At 42.6% G+C, this 16,941-nt stretch overlaps 1 protein-coding gene across 2 annotated transcripts; it reads left to right on the top strand.

Annotated features, from left to right (window-relative positions):
• Positions 1 to 6,345: 6,345 nt before the first annotated feature.
• LOC123744747 (SAM domain-containing protein SAMSN-1-like) lies at positions 6,346 to 16,836 on the top strand. Of its 2 annotated transcripts, none has more exons than XM_045724700.1 (7): positions 6,346 to 6,562; positions 7,230 to 7,439; positions 9,046 to 9,163; positions 12,674 to 12,825; positions 12,943 to 13,155; positions 13,551 to 13,698; positions 15,739 to 16,836. In XM_045724700.1, exons 1-7 carry the CDS (start codon positions 6,506 to 6,508, stop codon positions 15,888 to 15,890), a joined length of 1,050 nt encoding a protein of 349 aa, XP_045580656.1. In that variant the 5' UTR covers positions 6,346 to 6,505; the 3' UTR covers positions 15,891 to 16,836. The 2 variants fall into 2 exon arrangements, with proteins under 2 accessions (XP_045580656.1, XP_045580655.1); XM_045724699.1 differs by having other exon boundaries at positions 12,668 to 12,825.
• Positions 16,837 to 16,941: the final 105 nt, after the last annotated feature.

Genomic DNA, 16,941 nt, shown 5'->3' with positions numbered 1-16,941 from the left:
TTCCCACAATAAATTGGGTGATATTCGGCCCATTCCTCCTGACAGAACTGGTGGAACTGAGTCAGGTTTGAAGGCCTCCTTGCTCGCACACGCTTTTTCAGTTCTGCCCACACATTTTCTATAGGGTTGAGGTCAGAGCTTTGTGATGGCCACTCCAATACCTTGACTTTGTTTTCCTTAAGCCATTTTGCCACAACTTTGGAAGTGTGCCTGGGGTCATTGTCCATTTAGAAGACCCATTTGCGACCAAGCTTTAACTTCCTGACTGATGTCTTGAGATGTTGCTTCAATATATCCACATCATTTTCCATCCTCATGATGCCATCTATTTTGTGAAGTGCACCAGTCCCTCCTGCAGCAAAGCACCCCCACAACATGATGCTACCACCCCCGTGCTTCACGGTTAGGATGGTGTTCTTCGGCTTGCAAGCCTCCCCTTTTTTCCTCCAAACATAACGATAGTCATTATAGCCAAACAGTTCTATTTTTGTTTCATCAGACCAGAGAACATTTCTCGAAATGTGCGATCTTTGTCTCCATGTGCAGTTGCAAACCGTGGTCTGGCTTTTTTATGACTGTTTTGGAGCAGTGGCTTCTTCCTTGCTGAGCGGCCTTTCAGGTTATGTCGATATAGGACTCGTTTTACTGTGGATATAGATACTTTTGTAACTGTTTCCTCCAGCATCTTCACAAGGTCCTTTGCTGTTGTTCTGGGATTGATTTGCACTTTCCACACCAAAGTACGTTCATCTCTAGGAGACAGAACGCGTCTCCTTCCTGAGCGGTATGATGGCTGCGTGGTCCCATGGTGTTTATACTTGCGTACTATTGTTTGTACAGATGAACGTGGTACCTTCAGGTGATTAGAAATTGCTCCCAAGGATGAACCAGACTTGTGGAGGTCTACACATTTCTTTGAGTTCTTGGCTGATTTCTTTTGATTTTCCCATGATGTCAAGCAAAGAGGCACTGAGTTTGAAGGTAGGCCTTGAAATATATCCACAGGTACACCTCCAATTGACTCAAATGATGCCAATTAGCCTATCAGAAGCTTCTAAAGCCATGACATAATTTTCTGGAATTTTCCAAGATGTTTAAAGGCACAGTCATCGTAATGTATGTAAACTTCTGACCCACTGGAATTGTGCTACAGTCAATTATAACTGAAATAATCTCTGTTAACAATTGTTGGAAAAATGACTTGTGTCGTGCACAAAGTAGATGTCCTAACCGACTTGCCAAAACTATAGTTTGTTAACAAGAAATTTGTGGAGTGGTTGAAAAATGAGTTTTAAACCGCTGCCTATACAACTTCTGCATGAACTCACTAATTTATATGTTTCTGATGTGCATTTGACCATTATTTGTGAGGACAATGTTTGTTTGTTCCTCTTTGATTACTTTGTAGAAGGCAACAGGATCCTCTCCAAACTGAGGCCTACACGCTTAGAAAAAAGGGTTCCAAAAGGGTTCTTCGGCTGCCCCCATAGGAGAACCCTTTTTGGTTCCAGGTAGAACTATTTTGGGTTGTTTTAGGTTCGAGATAGCACCTTTTTTTCTAAGTGTATAAGTAATGTTGAGAATGACTAATGGTTTGGAACATTCCAATGCAAGGAAGAAGTCATGTAGAAAAGCTTGCTGTGTATCAGGTATGAAGGTAAGACCCAGATGCAGACAACGTCAAATTAACAATGGTTTAATAAACCAACAGGGGAAGGCAATAGACAGGTCAAGGCAGGCAGGGGTCAGTAAACCAGAGGTGGGGCAACGGTACCGGACGGCAGGCAGGCTCAGGGTAGGTAGAGGTCAAAAATCCGGAGGTGGGGCAAAGGTACAGGTCGGCAGGCAGGCTTAGGGTCAGGACAGGCAAGGGTCAAAACCAGGAGAGCGAGAAAAAGAGAGACTGGGAAAAGTAGGCGCTGAGAACAAAAACACTGGTTGACTTGACAAACAAGATGAACTGGCAACAGACAAACAGAGAACACAGGTATAAATATACAGGGGATAATGGGGAAGATGGGCGACACCTGGAGGGGGGTGGAGAACAATCACAAAGACTGGTGAAACAGATCAGGGTGTGACACTGTGACCTAATAACCAACGTACTAGTTTGCTAAAAAGTTACCAACCACAGTATGAATTAAATAGGTAATTGATGCTGACTGATTCCCTAAATTTTCTGAGGGAAACATTTATCTTAGAATAGCTATTTATATTTTACATTTTAGTCATTTAGCAGACGCTCTTATCCAGAGCGACTTACAGTAGTGAATGCATACATTTCATTTTCATGCATTTTTTTGTACTGGCCCCCCGTGGGAATCAAACCCACAACCCTGGCGTTGCACACACCATGCTGGCGTTGCAAACACCATGCTCTACCAACTGAGCCACAGCGAAGGCCTATATAGCCTAATGTAAGATAATCACAGCATGTTTGATTTAATGTAGCAGTAAATAACATTTAATGTGTCAAATGTATTATCAAGAAGAGCTTGTTTTAGTCAAACGTCCATACGGAGTTCAAATGTTCAAACGGAAACTTTTTCGACATAACAAAGTTGCCATCTTTCTGTGTCTGCAGTTCATAGCCTCAACACTTCCTCAAAACATTCACCCGAGATTTTGACATTTGAGCAAAGAAAAGTTCAACATTGACAGTATAATTTAGGATAATTCTATTTCCTGCTTTTTTCTTACTGGAATTTTTTGTGTGACAGAACTTTGGAAAGTACTGATCCCAAATAATAGTAATTGATGAAGGTTTCAAAACATTGTTTATCCCACAATTTCAGTCCAAAAAAAAATATAATAATAATTGTGCTGTCTGGGATTGCATAATATAATATTTTTGAAATTATTTAGACTTTTTTTATTTTACTTTTAATACTTAAGTATATTTTAGCAATTACATTTACGTTTGATACTTAAGTATATTTAAACCAAATACACTATTACCCAAGAGGTATTTTACTGGGTGACTTTCACTTTTACTTGAGTATGACAATTGGATACTTTTTCCACCACTGCCTACACACACGTCAAAGTGGATTATGTTTTTAGAAAATTTTACAAAGTAACTAAAAATGAAAAGCTGAAATGTCTTGAGTCAATAAGTATTCAACCCCTTTGTTATGACAAGCCTAAATATGTTCAGGAGGAAAAATGTGCTTAACAAGTCACATAATAAGTGTGTGCAATAATAGTGTTTAATCTGATTTCTGAATCGCCTTATCTCTGTACCCCACACATAAACTCAGCAAAAAAAGAAACGTCCCTTCTTTAGGACCCTGTCTTTCAAAGATAATTTGTAAAAATCCAAATAACTTCACAGATCTTCGCTGTAAAGGGTTTAAACACTGTTTCCCATGCTTGTTCAATGAACCATAAACAATTAACTTCTTAAAGTGTAGGGGGCAGTATTTCCACGGCCGGATGAAAAACATACCCAAATTAAACTGGTTACTACTCTGGCCCAGAAACTAGAATATGCATATTATTAGTAGATTTGGATAGAAAACACTCTCAAAAGCCTTCAGACAGTGTTTTTTCATCATTCTCCTGTAACCGGGCAGAGAATAGGAGCTCAGTCAATGAGTGGACTGCCTATGGACAAAGGACTTGGTGATGCGCGAGCCCGATAGCGCGTCCCTCCTTCTTTTTCTTCTGGAATGAATACGGTATTGTCCGGTTGGAATATTATCGCATTTTTAGGTTAAAAATACCATAAAGATTGATTGTAAACAACATTTGACATGCTTCTACTAACAGTAATGGAACATTTTGACTTTTCGTGTCTCGAATTACGCTCGCGCATTATGCCTTTGGATAGTGACCTGAACGCACGAACAAAACGGAGGTATTTGGACATAAATATGGAGTATTTTGAACAAAAACAACATTTCTTGTGGAAGTAGCAGTCCTGGGAGTGCATTCTGACGAAGATCAGTAAAGGTAAGAGAATATTTATAATACTAATTCTGAGTTTAGGTGACTCCAGAACTTGGTGGGTGTCTGTATAGCTTGCTTTGATGGCGAGCTATGTACTCAGAATATTGAAAAATGTGCTTTCGCCGAAAAGCTATTTTAAAATCTGACACAGCGGTTGCATCAAGGAGTACTGTATCTATAATTCTTAAAATAGTTGTTATGTATTTTGTCAACGTTTATGATGAGTATTTTTGTAAATTGATATGCTCATTCACTGGAAGTTTTGGTGGGAATACATTTTCTGAACATCACGCCCCAATGTAAAATTCTGTTTTTGGATATAAATATGAACTTTATCGAACAAAACATACATGTATTGTGTAACATGATGTCCTAGGAGTGTCATCTGATGAAGATCGTCAAAGGTTAGTGGTTCATTTAGCTGTATTTTGGGTTTTGTGACATATCTCCTTGCTTGAAAAATGGCTGTGTGGTTATTTTTGTCTATGTACTTTCCTAACATAATCTAACATTTTGCTTTCGCTGTAAAGCCTTTTTGAAATCGGACAATGTGGTTACATTAAGGAGAAGTGTATCTTTAAAATGGTGTAAAATAGTCATATGTTTGAGAAATTGAAATTATGATATTTTTGCTGTTTTGTATTTCGCGCCATGCTATTTCACTGGCTGTTGAAGGTGGGACGGTCACATCCCACCTTGCCCAGAGAAGTTAATGAACATGCACCTGTGGAACGGTCGTTAAGACATGAACAGCTTACAGACGGTAGGCAATTAAGGTCACAGTTATGAAAACTTAGGACACTAAAGAGGCCTTTCTACTGACTCTGAAAAACACCAAAGGAAAGATGCCCAGGGTCTCTGCTCATCTGCGTGAACATGCCTTAGGCATGCTGCAAGGAGGCATGAGTTCTGCACATGTGGCCAGGGCAATAAATTGCAATGTCCGTACTGTGAGACGCCTAAGACAGCACTACGGGGAGACAGGACGGACAGCTGATCGTCCTCGCAGTAGCAGACACCGTGTAACAACACCTGCACAGGATTGGTACATCCGAACATCACACCTGAGGGACACCCCCCCCTTCTCCCCCCTTTGTTCAGGGACACATGATTCCATTTCTGTTTGTCACATGTCTGTGGAACCTGTTCAGTTTATGTCTCAGTTGTTGAATCTTATGTTCATACAAATATTTACACATGTTAAGTTTGCTGAAAATAAACGCAGTTGACAGTGGGAGGACGTTTCTTTTTTTGCTTAGTTTACAATTATTTGTAAGGTCCACCAGTCGAGCAATGAATTTCAAACACAGGTTTTTCAATGCCTTGCAAAGAAGAGCACCTATTGATAGATGGGTACAAATAAAAAAAAGCAGACATTGAATATCCCTTTGAGCATGATGAAGTTATTCAATACACTTTGGATGGTGTATCAATACACCCAGTCACTACAAGGATACAGGTGTCCTTCCTAACTCAGTTGCCGGAGAGGAATGAAACAACTCATGGATTTCACCATGAGGCCAATGGTGACTATAAAACAATTACGGAGTTTAATGGCTGTAATAGGAGAAAACTGAGGATGGATCAACAACATTATAGTTACTCCACAATACTAACCTAAATGATAGAGTGAAAGAAAGGAAGCCAGTACAGAATAGAAATATTCCAATACATGCATCCTGTTTGCATTAAGGCACTAAAGTAAAACTGCAATAAATGTTGCAAAGTAATGAATTTCATGTCCTTAATACAAAGTGTTATGTTTGGGGCAAATCCAACACAAGTACCACTCTTCATATTTTCAAGCATGGCAGTGGCAGTATGTTATGGGTATGCTTTTAATCGGCATAATTTCAGCAGGACAATAACCTAAAACACAAGGCCAAATATACACTGTGGTTGCTTACCAAGAATGTTCCTGAGTGGCCTAGTTAGAGTTTTGACTTACATTGGCTTTAACATCTAATGCAAGGCTGTCTAGCAATGATCAACAACCAACTTGACAGAGCTTGAAGAATTAAAAAAATTATAATGTCCATATATTGTATTAGACAGGTTGTGCAAAGCTATTAAAGATTTACCCAGAAAGACTCACAGCTGTAATCACTGCATTTATTCAATTTTGAATTCAGGCTGTAACACAACAAAATGTGGAATAAGTCAAGGGGTGTGAATACTTTCTGAAGGCACTGTATAGCCTATGCCAGGAGTGAGTCATGCAGCAAATGTAGCCCAAACACAAATGGTAACTAGGTTCCAAAATTGTCACCTTCATCACAGTGTTCCTAGAAATTCAAATGTTTTTAGAGGGAGACCGCAAAGTGCTCATCTAGCAGAATGTGTTTTTCTCCTTCTGAAACGGATACCGTGGTAATAGAAATAATGTTGATTGCCTCACATATCACATCCTGTCATTTTGAGGAAGCCAAGCATTCGTTCTGGGTTAGTTTAGTGCAGTTAACACTTAACTACCATCAGAGTTGGTCAGAGTACAGATAGGCTTCTTTAAGATTTCCTTAGACTGAACTCTAAAACCAACCAACATCAACACAAAATGCTACAGAGGGCAGCCTCAAATGTTTCAGACAAACCAAAGCCCAGTAAACCAAAGGTAGGTGGAAACACATTATTTCTAAGTAGCACGTTTAAATGCATTGAATTGATAACTATTTGTGTAGAATTGACAACTCTTTAGTGCTAACTACCCACAATAGTTAGCACTAAAATGTGATTCTAACTAAAAGACGAAGCAATGTCTTTGACTGATGATCAGTAGATAGAAGACATTGGTCATCTGTGTGGAAGTGCAGCAGATATATGGTCAAAAGGTTCCCTAGATTGCTGCAGTGTGTGGTCCTGGTATTTAATAGGGATTTACTGGAATTATTCATTAAATACTTTTAGGTTTATGAAAAATTTGAAAATCTATTAACTGTACCTCACAAGCACATCATGATAGAGATACACACATAGTGCAAATGGGATTGAGTTCAAGTAGCCTCACGTGCCAGACGTCTAGGCTCAAGACACATTGCTCAAGACAATGGCACAGTATTACTGTAAATCAAGGGAGTATGATAACATAATTCATTACCATTGAATTGGTCCTTCATAGGCATAATATGAAACGTAAAAGGAAAGGAAAGGAAATCATCAAAAACCCATAGTGATTGGGTGGGATGGGGGTGCTACATGTATTGCATAATGTTCCAGATTGAGTCTTGACTCCTGCTGCCACTGTGGCAAACGCATATTCAATCTGTGATCTCTCCATGCAGCGCTCCACAAGTTTTGGGCGATTTGACGGCAACAGACAACCATCACCAGCCAGACTAGAGGAAAATGTAACAACAGTGACAGAGGAGTCTGGATGTGAGAGTTCTGATCAAACCAAACAAGGCAGCCTGGGGAAGAAGATGAAGGCCATCTCTCTAACCATGCGCAGGAAGATGGGCAAGAAGCACTTCAAAACCTTTTCTGAGGAAGCTGTGAGTCACACTACAGACTGCCTCTTTCTCATCCTACACAGTACTTATATTTGCGTAGTATATCAAAACATCTAGAGGCTCTTGAAATATTGTATATTTCCCATCTGACTGGGTATAACCCACATCCTCAAATGCAACATTGTGACGTCTACCTATGTCATAAGAACACTTGTAAAATACACTATATATACAAAAGTATGTGGACACCCCATCAAATTAGTGGATTCGGCAATTTCAACCACACACATTGCTGACAGGTGTATAAAATCGAGCCCACAGCCATGCAATCTCCATAGTCAAACAATGGCCTTACTGAAGAGATCAGTGACTTTCAATGTGGCACCGACACAGGATGCCACCTTTCCAACAAGTCAGTTCTTCAAATTTCTGCCCTGCTAGAGCTGCCCTGGTCAACTGTAAGTGCTGTTTTTGTGAAGTGGAAACTTCTAGGAGCAACAACGGCTCAGCCGCAAAGTGGTATGCCACACAAGCTCAAAGAACGGGACCGCCGAGTGCTGAAGCACGTAATGCGTAAAAATTGTCTGTCCTCGGTTGCAACACTCACTACCAAGTTCCAAACTGTATCTGGAAGCAACGCCAGCACAATAACTGTTAGTTGGAAGCTTAATGAAATGGGTTTTCATGGACGAGCAGCCGCACACAAGCCTAAGATCACCATGCGCAATGCCAAGCTTCGGCTGGAGTGGTGTAAAGCTCGCCACCATTGGAGTAGTGGAAACTTGTTCTCTGGAGTGATGAATCACACTTCACCATCTGGCAGTCCGATGGACGAATCTGGGTTTGGTGGATGACAGGAGAGTGCTGCCTGCCCCAATGCATAGTGCCACCTGTAAAGTTTGCTGGAGGAGGAATAATGGTCTGAGGCTTTTTTTCATGGTTCGGGCTAGGCCCCTTAGTTCCAGTGAACACTACTGCATACAATGACATTCTAGATGATTTTGTGCTTCCAACTTTGTGGCAACAGTTTGGGAAGGCCCTTTCCTGTTTCAGCATGACAATGTCCCCTTGCACAAAGCAAGGTCCATACAGAAATGGTTTGTCAAGATCGGTGTGGAAGAACTTGACGGGACTGCACAGAGGCCTGACCTCAACCTCATCGAACACCTTTTGGGATGAATTGGAATACAGACTGCGAGCCAGGTGTAATCGCCCAACATCAGTGCCCGACCTCACTAATGCACTTGTGGCTGAAGGGAAGTAAGTCCCTGCAGCAATGTTCCAACATCTACTGGAAAGCCTTCCCAGAAGAGTGGTAGGCTGTTATAGCAACAAAAGGGGGACCAACTCCATATTAATGCCATGATTTTGGAATGAGATGTTCGACGAGCAGGTGTCCACATACTTCTGTTCATGTAGTGTAAGTCTGGCCAAGCAAGCCTCAATTTGTGTTGAAATTAGGTCTAAGTGACAAAATAGCATCCAACAACCTGGTCAGTGTTTGTAAGTGGCTATGTTGAATTGTTAACCTACTGACACTTCCTTCCTTATATAAATGGCACTGTTATTGATATAGCAAAGGAATCCATCCTGAGATGATTTAGCTGACTCACATAGTGGCTTGTCCATCTTGTATTTCCCAATGCAGGGTGTGGACACTAACAGAGACCTAGAGGAGGAAACAGAGAGCAGTCCTCCTGTTGAGAAAGGCTCTGAAGAGACCAGCAACTCTCTGGAGAGCCTCTACAGCGGACAGAGCTCCTCCAGTAAGTCCTCTCCACAGGGATGTCAACAAAAAGTAATGTCTCTCCTCATACAAGTCTGTAAATTAAGTTACACGTTTGTAAATGAAGAATAAGCTAATGTGATGTGTTTTCATGAGTTTTATTTTACCATTGTATTACCATATTATTAAGATGGCCCCGGAGAAGAAGGCTGACGTTTTACGTGTTCCTATCCAATTGTGTTTTTTTGTTTGTTTCTTTGCGTTGTTTGTAACTTCTTTTTTTACTTCTTTTGTATTTTGTACATAATGTTGCTGCTCTCTTATGACCGAAAATAACTTCTAGACATCAGAATTGCGATTACTCATCACGAACTGGCAGAATCCTTTTTTCCCTTTAATGAGCCCAACATGAATGACATACTACTTTCCTGGGAACAGGCCCAGATCCCTGTCATTTGCGTGAAGAGAAGGCAGAGAAAAATAGGCCGGAGGGCGGACTGTCTTCTGAGAATTCGTAGGCAATCGAATAAACCCCCACTGCCTTCCATTCTGCTAGCAAATGTGCAATCTTTGGAAAATAAAACAATGACCTACGAAAGATTAAACTACCAACAGGACTTTCAAAACTGTAATATATTATGCATCACGGAGTCGTGGCTGAACGACAACATTATCAACATACAGCTGGCTGGTTATATGCTGTATCGGCAGGATAGAACAGCGACGTCTGGTAAGACAAGGGGTGGCGGACTATGTATTTTTGTAAACAACAGCTGGTGCAAGATATCTAAGGAAGTCTCAAGGTTTTGCTCGCCTGAGGTAGAGTATCTCATGGTAAGCTGTAGACCACACTATCTACTTAGATAGTTTTCATCTGTATTTTTTGTGGCTGTCTACATACCACCGCAAACTGATGCTGGCACTAAGACCGCACTCAATGAGCTGTATTCCGCCATAAGCAAACAGGAAAACGCTCACCCAGAGTCGGCGTTCCTAGTGGCCGAGGCCTTTAACGCAGGAAAACTTAAATCGGTCTTACCAAATTTCTATCAGCATGTTAAATGTACAACCAGAGGGAAAAAAACTCTAGACCACTTTTACTCCACACACAGAGTTGCATACAAAGCTCTCCATCGTCTTCGATTTGGAAAATATGACCATAATTCTATCCTCCTGATTCCTGCTTACAAGACAAAATTAAAGCAGGAGCACCAGTGACTCAATGAATGATAAAGTGGTCAGATGAAGCAGATACTAAGCTACAGGACTGTTTTGCTTGCACAAACTGGAAAATGTTCCGGGATTCCTCCGATGGCATTGAGGAGTACATCACATCAGTCATTGGCAACAGGCAACATCCGCACTGAGCTAAAGGCTAGAGCTGCCGCTTTCAAGGAGCGGGGATCTAACCCGGAAGCTTATAAGAAATCCCGCTATGCCCTCTGACGAACCATCAAAGTGTCAATACAGGACTAAGATCGAATCGTACTACACTGACTCTCTTGTCGGATGTGGCAGGGCTTGCAAACTATTACAGACTATAAAGGGAAGCACAGCCGAGAGCTGCCAGGTGACACGAGCCTACCAGACGAGCTAAACTACTTCTATGCTCGCTTCGAGGCAAATAACACTGAAACATGCATGAGAGCATCAGCTGTTCCGAAGACTGTGTGATCATGCTCTCTGCAGCCGATGTAAGTAAGACCTTTAAACCGGTCAACATTCACAAGGCCACAGGGCCAGACGGATTACCAGGACGTGTACTGCGAGCATGCGCTGACCAACTGGCAAGTGTCTTCACTGACATTTTCAACCTCTTCCTGTCGAATCTGTAATACCAGCATGTTTTAAGCAGACCACCATAGTCCCTGTGCCCAAGAACACTAAGGTAACCTGCCTAAATGACTACCGACCCGTAGCACTCACGTCTGTAGCCATAAAGTGCTTTGAAAGGCTGGTCATGGCTCACATCAACGCCATTATCCCAGAAACCCTAGACTCACTCCAATTTGCATACCGCCCTAACAGATCCACAGATGATGCAATCTCTATTGCACTCCACACTGCCCTTTCCCACCTGGATAAAAGGAACACCTATATGAGAATGCTATTTATTGACTACAGCTCAGCGTTCAACACCATATTTCCCTCAAAGCTCATCAATAAGCTAAGGACCCTGGGACTAAACACCTCCCTCTGCAACTGGATCCAGGACTTCCTGACGGGCCGCCCCCAGGTGGTAAGGGAAAATAACAACACATCCGGCACGCTGATCCTCAACACAGGGGCCCCTCAGGGGTGAATGCTCAGTCCCCACTTGCGCTCCGTGTTCACTCATGTATGCACGGCAAGGCACGACTCGAACACCATCATTAAGTTTGCCGATGACACAACAGTGGTAGGCCTGATCACCGACAATGACGAGACAGCCTATAGTGAGGAGGTCAGAAACCTGGCCGTGTGGTGCCAGGACATCAACCTCTCCCTCAACGTGATCAAGACAAAGGAGATGATTGTGGACTACAGGAAAAAGAGGATCGAACACGCCTCCATTCTCATCGACGGGTTGTAGTGGAGCAGGTTGAAAGCTTCGAATTCCTTGGTGTCCACATCACCAACAAACTAACATGGTCCAAGCACACCAAGACAGTCATGAAGAGGGCACGACAAAACCTCAGGAGACATGGGTCCTCATGGGTCCTCAGATCCTCAAAAGGTTCTACAGCTGCACCATCGAGAGCATCCTGACTGCATCAACTGCCTGGTATGGCAACTGCTCGGCCTCTGACCGCAAGGCACCACAGAGGGTAGGGCATACGGCCCAGTACATCACTGGGGAAAAGCTTCCTGCCATCCAGGTCCTCTATACCAGGCGGTGTCAGAGGAAGGCCCTAACAATTTTCAGACTCCAGCCACCCTAGTCATAGACTGTTCTCTCTGCTACCGCACGACAAGCGGTACCAGAGCGCCAAGTCTAGGTCCAAGAAGCTTCTAAACAGCTTCTACCCCCAAGCCATAAGACTCCTGAACATCTAATCAAATGGCTACCCTGACTATTTGCATTGCCCCCCCCCCCTCCCTTCTTTTACACCGCTGCTACTCTCTGTTGTTATCATCTATGCATAGTCACTTTAATAACTCAACCTACATGTACATATTACCTCAATTACCTTGACTAACCGGTGCCCCCGCCCATTGACTCTGTATCGGTACAACCCTGTATATAGTCACGCTATTTTTATTTTACTGCTGCTCTTTAATTGTTACTTTTATTTCTTATTCTTATTCTGTTTTTTGGTTTTTTTTTTTACTGCATTGTTGGTTAGGGGCTCGTAAGTAAGCATTTCACTGTAAGGTCTACCACTGTTGTATTCGGCACATGTGACAAATAACATTTGATTTGATTTTATTATTACCGTCATATTACAATATTAGGATAGGCTGGTAACCTTCCCTCCAACACAAGGATACACACACAACATATTCTTGGTCCAGGGGTAAATCTGTGCAGTGTAATCATATTGTGATGTATTGTCCCCTGTTGGCTCAGGTGGTTTGGCCAGCGTGTCAGATGGCTCCAGTGCCAGAGACAGTCTGAGACTAGAAGAGGACGGCTCCTACAACAGACACTTCTGTGGTAGAGCACGGGTCCACACAGACTTTGTTCCCAGCCCATATGACACTGACTCCCTCAAACTCAAGGTAGACAGAAGATAATGCTTCCAGAATGGGTGCACTGTGAAATGCCATGAAAGCTGTTCGTAAGAGCTGTTTCATGATCTATATGTATGAGTCCAATCTATTGATATCTCTTACCAGGTTGGAGACATTATCAGCATCATCAGTAAATCTCCCATGGGCACATGGACGGGGATTCTGAACAACAAAGTGGGCAACTTCAAGTTCATCTACGTTGACATGCTCACGGAGAAAGAAAGAGAGGAGGAGGTGCCAAAGATCAGGCCTCAGAGGATGAGCAAGAGACCACGACCAAAGACACTACTGGAACTACTGGAGCGGCTACATCTAGAGGTGAGTGCTCGGATGGCATGGCTAGAAGGGATCCATCTATTGTCAAATTAACTTCAGATTTGACTTTTCGTAGCAGGTTAGGAGAATTAACCTAGCAGGTTAGAATAATTGGGTTAAGGTTAGGAAAAGGGTTGTGGTTAGCTAAAATGACGTTAATTTCACAAAAGCTGGATAGCTTCTAGCCATGGTCAAGCTCTGACCCTGTTAAAATGACTTCCAAATACAGACACATTTTGTTCTTTCCTCTTTACAGTAACCAATCAGTGTTGTCTCTACACAACAAACATTTTTAATATGCATAAACATAACCTAAAGCACTCAAAGGTGAACAGATTAGTATAAGATTATGAAAGGTAGATGAGATTGACAGTGGAACTGTATCTTGTTTATTCAAGGAGTATGCATCTGCACTGCTTCTGAATGGCTACCAGACAGTAGAGGACCTGAGGCACCTGCAGGAGAAACACCTTATAGAGCTGAACGTGATGAATCCAGAACACAGAGGCAGGCTGCTGGCTGCTGTCGACTGCAGATATACAGAGAGTGAGTAGCAAAACCAATTTCTACTGTAGCCTAGCCCTACTGTATTTATACTGGGGCAAAGGGAATAGCGAATTATACCACAGACATTTTATGCTGCACAGCACTACACTCAGGAAGTAACATCTTGATCTTTGTATGTTAAAATTAGCAGAAGCTTATCGCTGCTATTATTTTAGAATTGCTCATCCTGCAGAGTTGGTTCCAGTCAGAGAGAAACTGCTTAAAGAGGCAAAATGTCTTCCTCTGTAAAACACTGCAAGGCTCTGAAACATAAAATGAAACCGAAAGATTGTTCTCCAATCCAGATTAGGAAATGAGCAATACTAGACAGTTTCTGTCAGCTGCTTACAAAACGGGATGCGTTCAATTAGCATGAAGGTTATTTATGTTTGTGTCCCCACATAACACCATTTATGTTGGTCTAAATTAAGGTCATAAATGTGTGTTTGGGCTAATTTCAGACCAAACAGATAGCACTGCCACCCTGGCTGAACCAGATATCGTGACTGTGGGCTAGTTTCAGACCAAACAGATGGCACTGCCACCCTGGCTGAACCAGATATCGTGACTGTGGGCTAGTTTCGGACCAAACAGATGGCACTGCCACCCTGGCTGAACCAGATATCGTGACTGTGGGCTAGTTTCAGACCAAACAGATGGCACTGCCACCCTGGCTGAACCAGATATCGTGACTGTGGGCTAGTTTCGGACCAAACAGATAACACTGCCACCCTGGCTGAACCAGATATCGTGACTGTGGGCTAGTTTCAGACCAAACAGATGGCACTGCCACCCTGGCTGAACCAGATATCGTGACTGTGGGCTAGTTTCGGACCAAACAGATGGCACTGCCACCCTGGCTGAACCAGATATCGTGACTGTGGGCTAGTTTCGGACCAAACAGATGGCACTGCCACCCTGGCTGAACCAGATATCGTGACTGTGGGCTAGTTTCAGACCAAACAGATGGCACTGCCACACTGGCTAAACCAGATATTGACTGTGGGCTAATTTTGGACCAAACAGATGGCACTGCCACCCTGGCTGAACCAGATATCGTGACTGTGGGCTAGTTTCGGACCAAACAGATGGCACTGCCACCCTGGCTGAACCAGATATCGTGACTGTGGGCTAGTTTCAGACCAAACAGATGGCACTGCCACACTGGCTGAACCAGATATCGTGACTGTGGGCTAGTTTCGGACCAAACAGATGGCACTGCCACCCTGGCTAAACCAGATATCGTGACTGTGGGCTAGTTTCAGACCAAACAGATGGCACTGCCACCCTGGCTGAACCAGATATCGTGACTGTGGGCTAGTTTCAGACCAAACAGATGGCACTGCCACCCTGGCTGAACCAGATATCGTGACTGTGGGCTAGTTTCGGACCAAACAGATGGCACTGCCACACTGGCTAAACCAGATATTGACTGTGGGCTAATTTTGGACCAAACAGATAACACTGCCACTGTAACGAGGGTCGTATAAAGGGGACCAAGGCGCAGCGTGTAGAGTGCTCATACTTTACTTTAATGAAACACTTAACCAAAAACAACAAAACGACAGCCAACAGTTCTGTCAGGTAACTAACAAAACGGAAAACAACTACCCACACCAACACAGGAAAAACAGGCTGCCTAAGTATGGCTTCCAATCAGAGACAACGATAGACAGCTGCCTCTGATTGGAAACCATAACTGGCCAAAACATAGAAAAGAAAAACATTGAATGCCCACCCACCTATCACACCCTGACTTAACTAATCAGAGAAAACACAGCTCTCCTAGGTCAGAGCGTGACAGCCATCCTGGCTGAACCAGATATCATGACTGGCTGTTGGCTAACCCTGGCAAAGATTACCAGCCAGGGATGAATCTAGTCATTAAATCAAGCTTAATTCCATTTGGATGGTTTGAGAATGGCAACCCAAATTAATTTAAATTGACTTGGATCGGGGCAGCTAACCTGGCAACTCGCAGGTTTCTTTTCTGGGTCTGAGGATCCAACCAACCAGACTGCTTTGTTCTTGTGTTCGCAGGCGATGATGTGAGGGAGAGTGAGGAGCCCTCTTCATCACACAGTTTGAAGGTGGAGAAAAGCGACTGTCCAAGAGACTCAGGCTGCTTTATTCTATCAGAGTGCTCTGAAAACAGCAAAGAGGACACAGAGAGCCAACCAGTCACACACTGATAGGCCAGACTATCCTAACTAACAAGTTTTGACATGTAAATTACGATGGCTCACCATGTTTGTCTTGTCTGTATTTGGTTTAACAAGATGGGATTTAATTAATTAAATGTTAAATGTAGCCAATTTTTCTTAAAACCAATGAATTTGTTGAATGCACCTTTTATCTAACCTATTCATTCACATGAAGCACAGGTGTCAAACTCATTCACACGGAGGGCCGAATAGCTGCAGGTTCTCACTCTTCCCTTGTACTTGATTGATGAATTAAGGTCACAAATTAGAAAGGAACTCTCTACACCTGGTAGTTTATGGCTTAATTGAAAGGAAAACAACTAAAACCTGCAGACACTAGGCCCTCCATGGAATGACACCCCTGACAAATTATATTTGACTTAAATCAAATCTTTTTTTTTGTGTATTGTGCTGGAAACTATGGTCTGTGTGTGTTTGGTTTTACTATCCTTGTGGTGACAGAAGGCTATTTCAGGCTTAAGGGGTTAGGTTTAGGAGTTAGGGGGTTGTGGTTAGGGGTAGGTTAGGTTTAAGGTCAGGGAAAATGGGAGTTTGAATGGAAATTCATTGTTTACTATCCTTGTCCCAACAAGGATAGTAAAACAAACGTGTATGTGTGCGTGCACGGGAGTTTTTACATATCTTTTTGAACAATCCTGGTTCAACAAAATGTACAGTACCAGTGGAGGCTGCTGAGGGGAGGACGGATCATAATAATGGCTGAAACGATCGAATGGAATGGCATCAAACACATGGAAACCATATGTTTGATGTATTTGATACGTTCTACTTTTTCCGCTCCAGCCCTTACCACGAGCCGTCCTCCCCAATTAAGTTGCCACCAACCTCCTGTGAAATGCACATACTTGTAGAACTCAATAAGTGCAATATGTCACACATGAATAAAGTATTTAAAGAGTAATCTGTCTAACTAATCCGTTAATTTGTACTGCATTGAATGTATAATATATTTTCAAGCAAAATGTGCACAGAAAAGGTGTTGCAGTTGTACAATATTGCTATATGTTGCATGCCTCAA

This window comes from Salmo salar, chromosome ssa09, assembly GCF_905237065.1.
Source record: "Salmo salar chromosome ssa09, Ssal_v3.1, whole genome shotgun sequence".
Classification (NCBI taxonomy): domain Eukaryota; kingdom Metazoa; phylum Chordata; class Actinopteri; order Salmoniformes; family Salmonidae; genus Salmo; species Salmo salar.
This window is presented reverse-complemented; position numbering and strand designations above follow the sequence as displayed.

What these genes read in the sequence shown, in the direction of transcription:
- LOC123744747 (XM_045724699.1), top strand. Translation starts at nt 6,506, where the DNA reads ATGCTACAGAGGGCAGCCTCAAATGTTTCAGACAAACCAAAGCCCAGT. An exon ending in CTGACTCCCTCAAACTCAAG is followed by an intron (nt 12,826 to 12,942) that starts GTAGACAGAAGA and finishes ATCTCTTACCAG; the next exon opens with GTTGGAGACATTATCAGCAT. An exon ending in CGACTGCAGATATACAGAGA is followed by an intron (nt 13,699 to 15,738) that starts GTGAGTAGCAAA and finishes TTGTGTTCGCAG; the next exon opens with GCGATGATGTGAGGGAGAGT.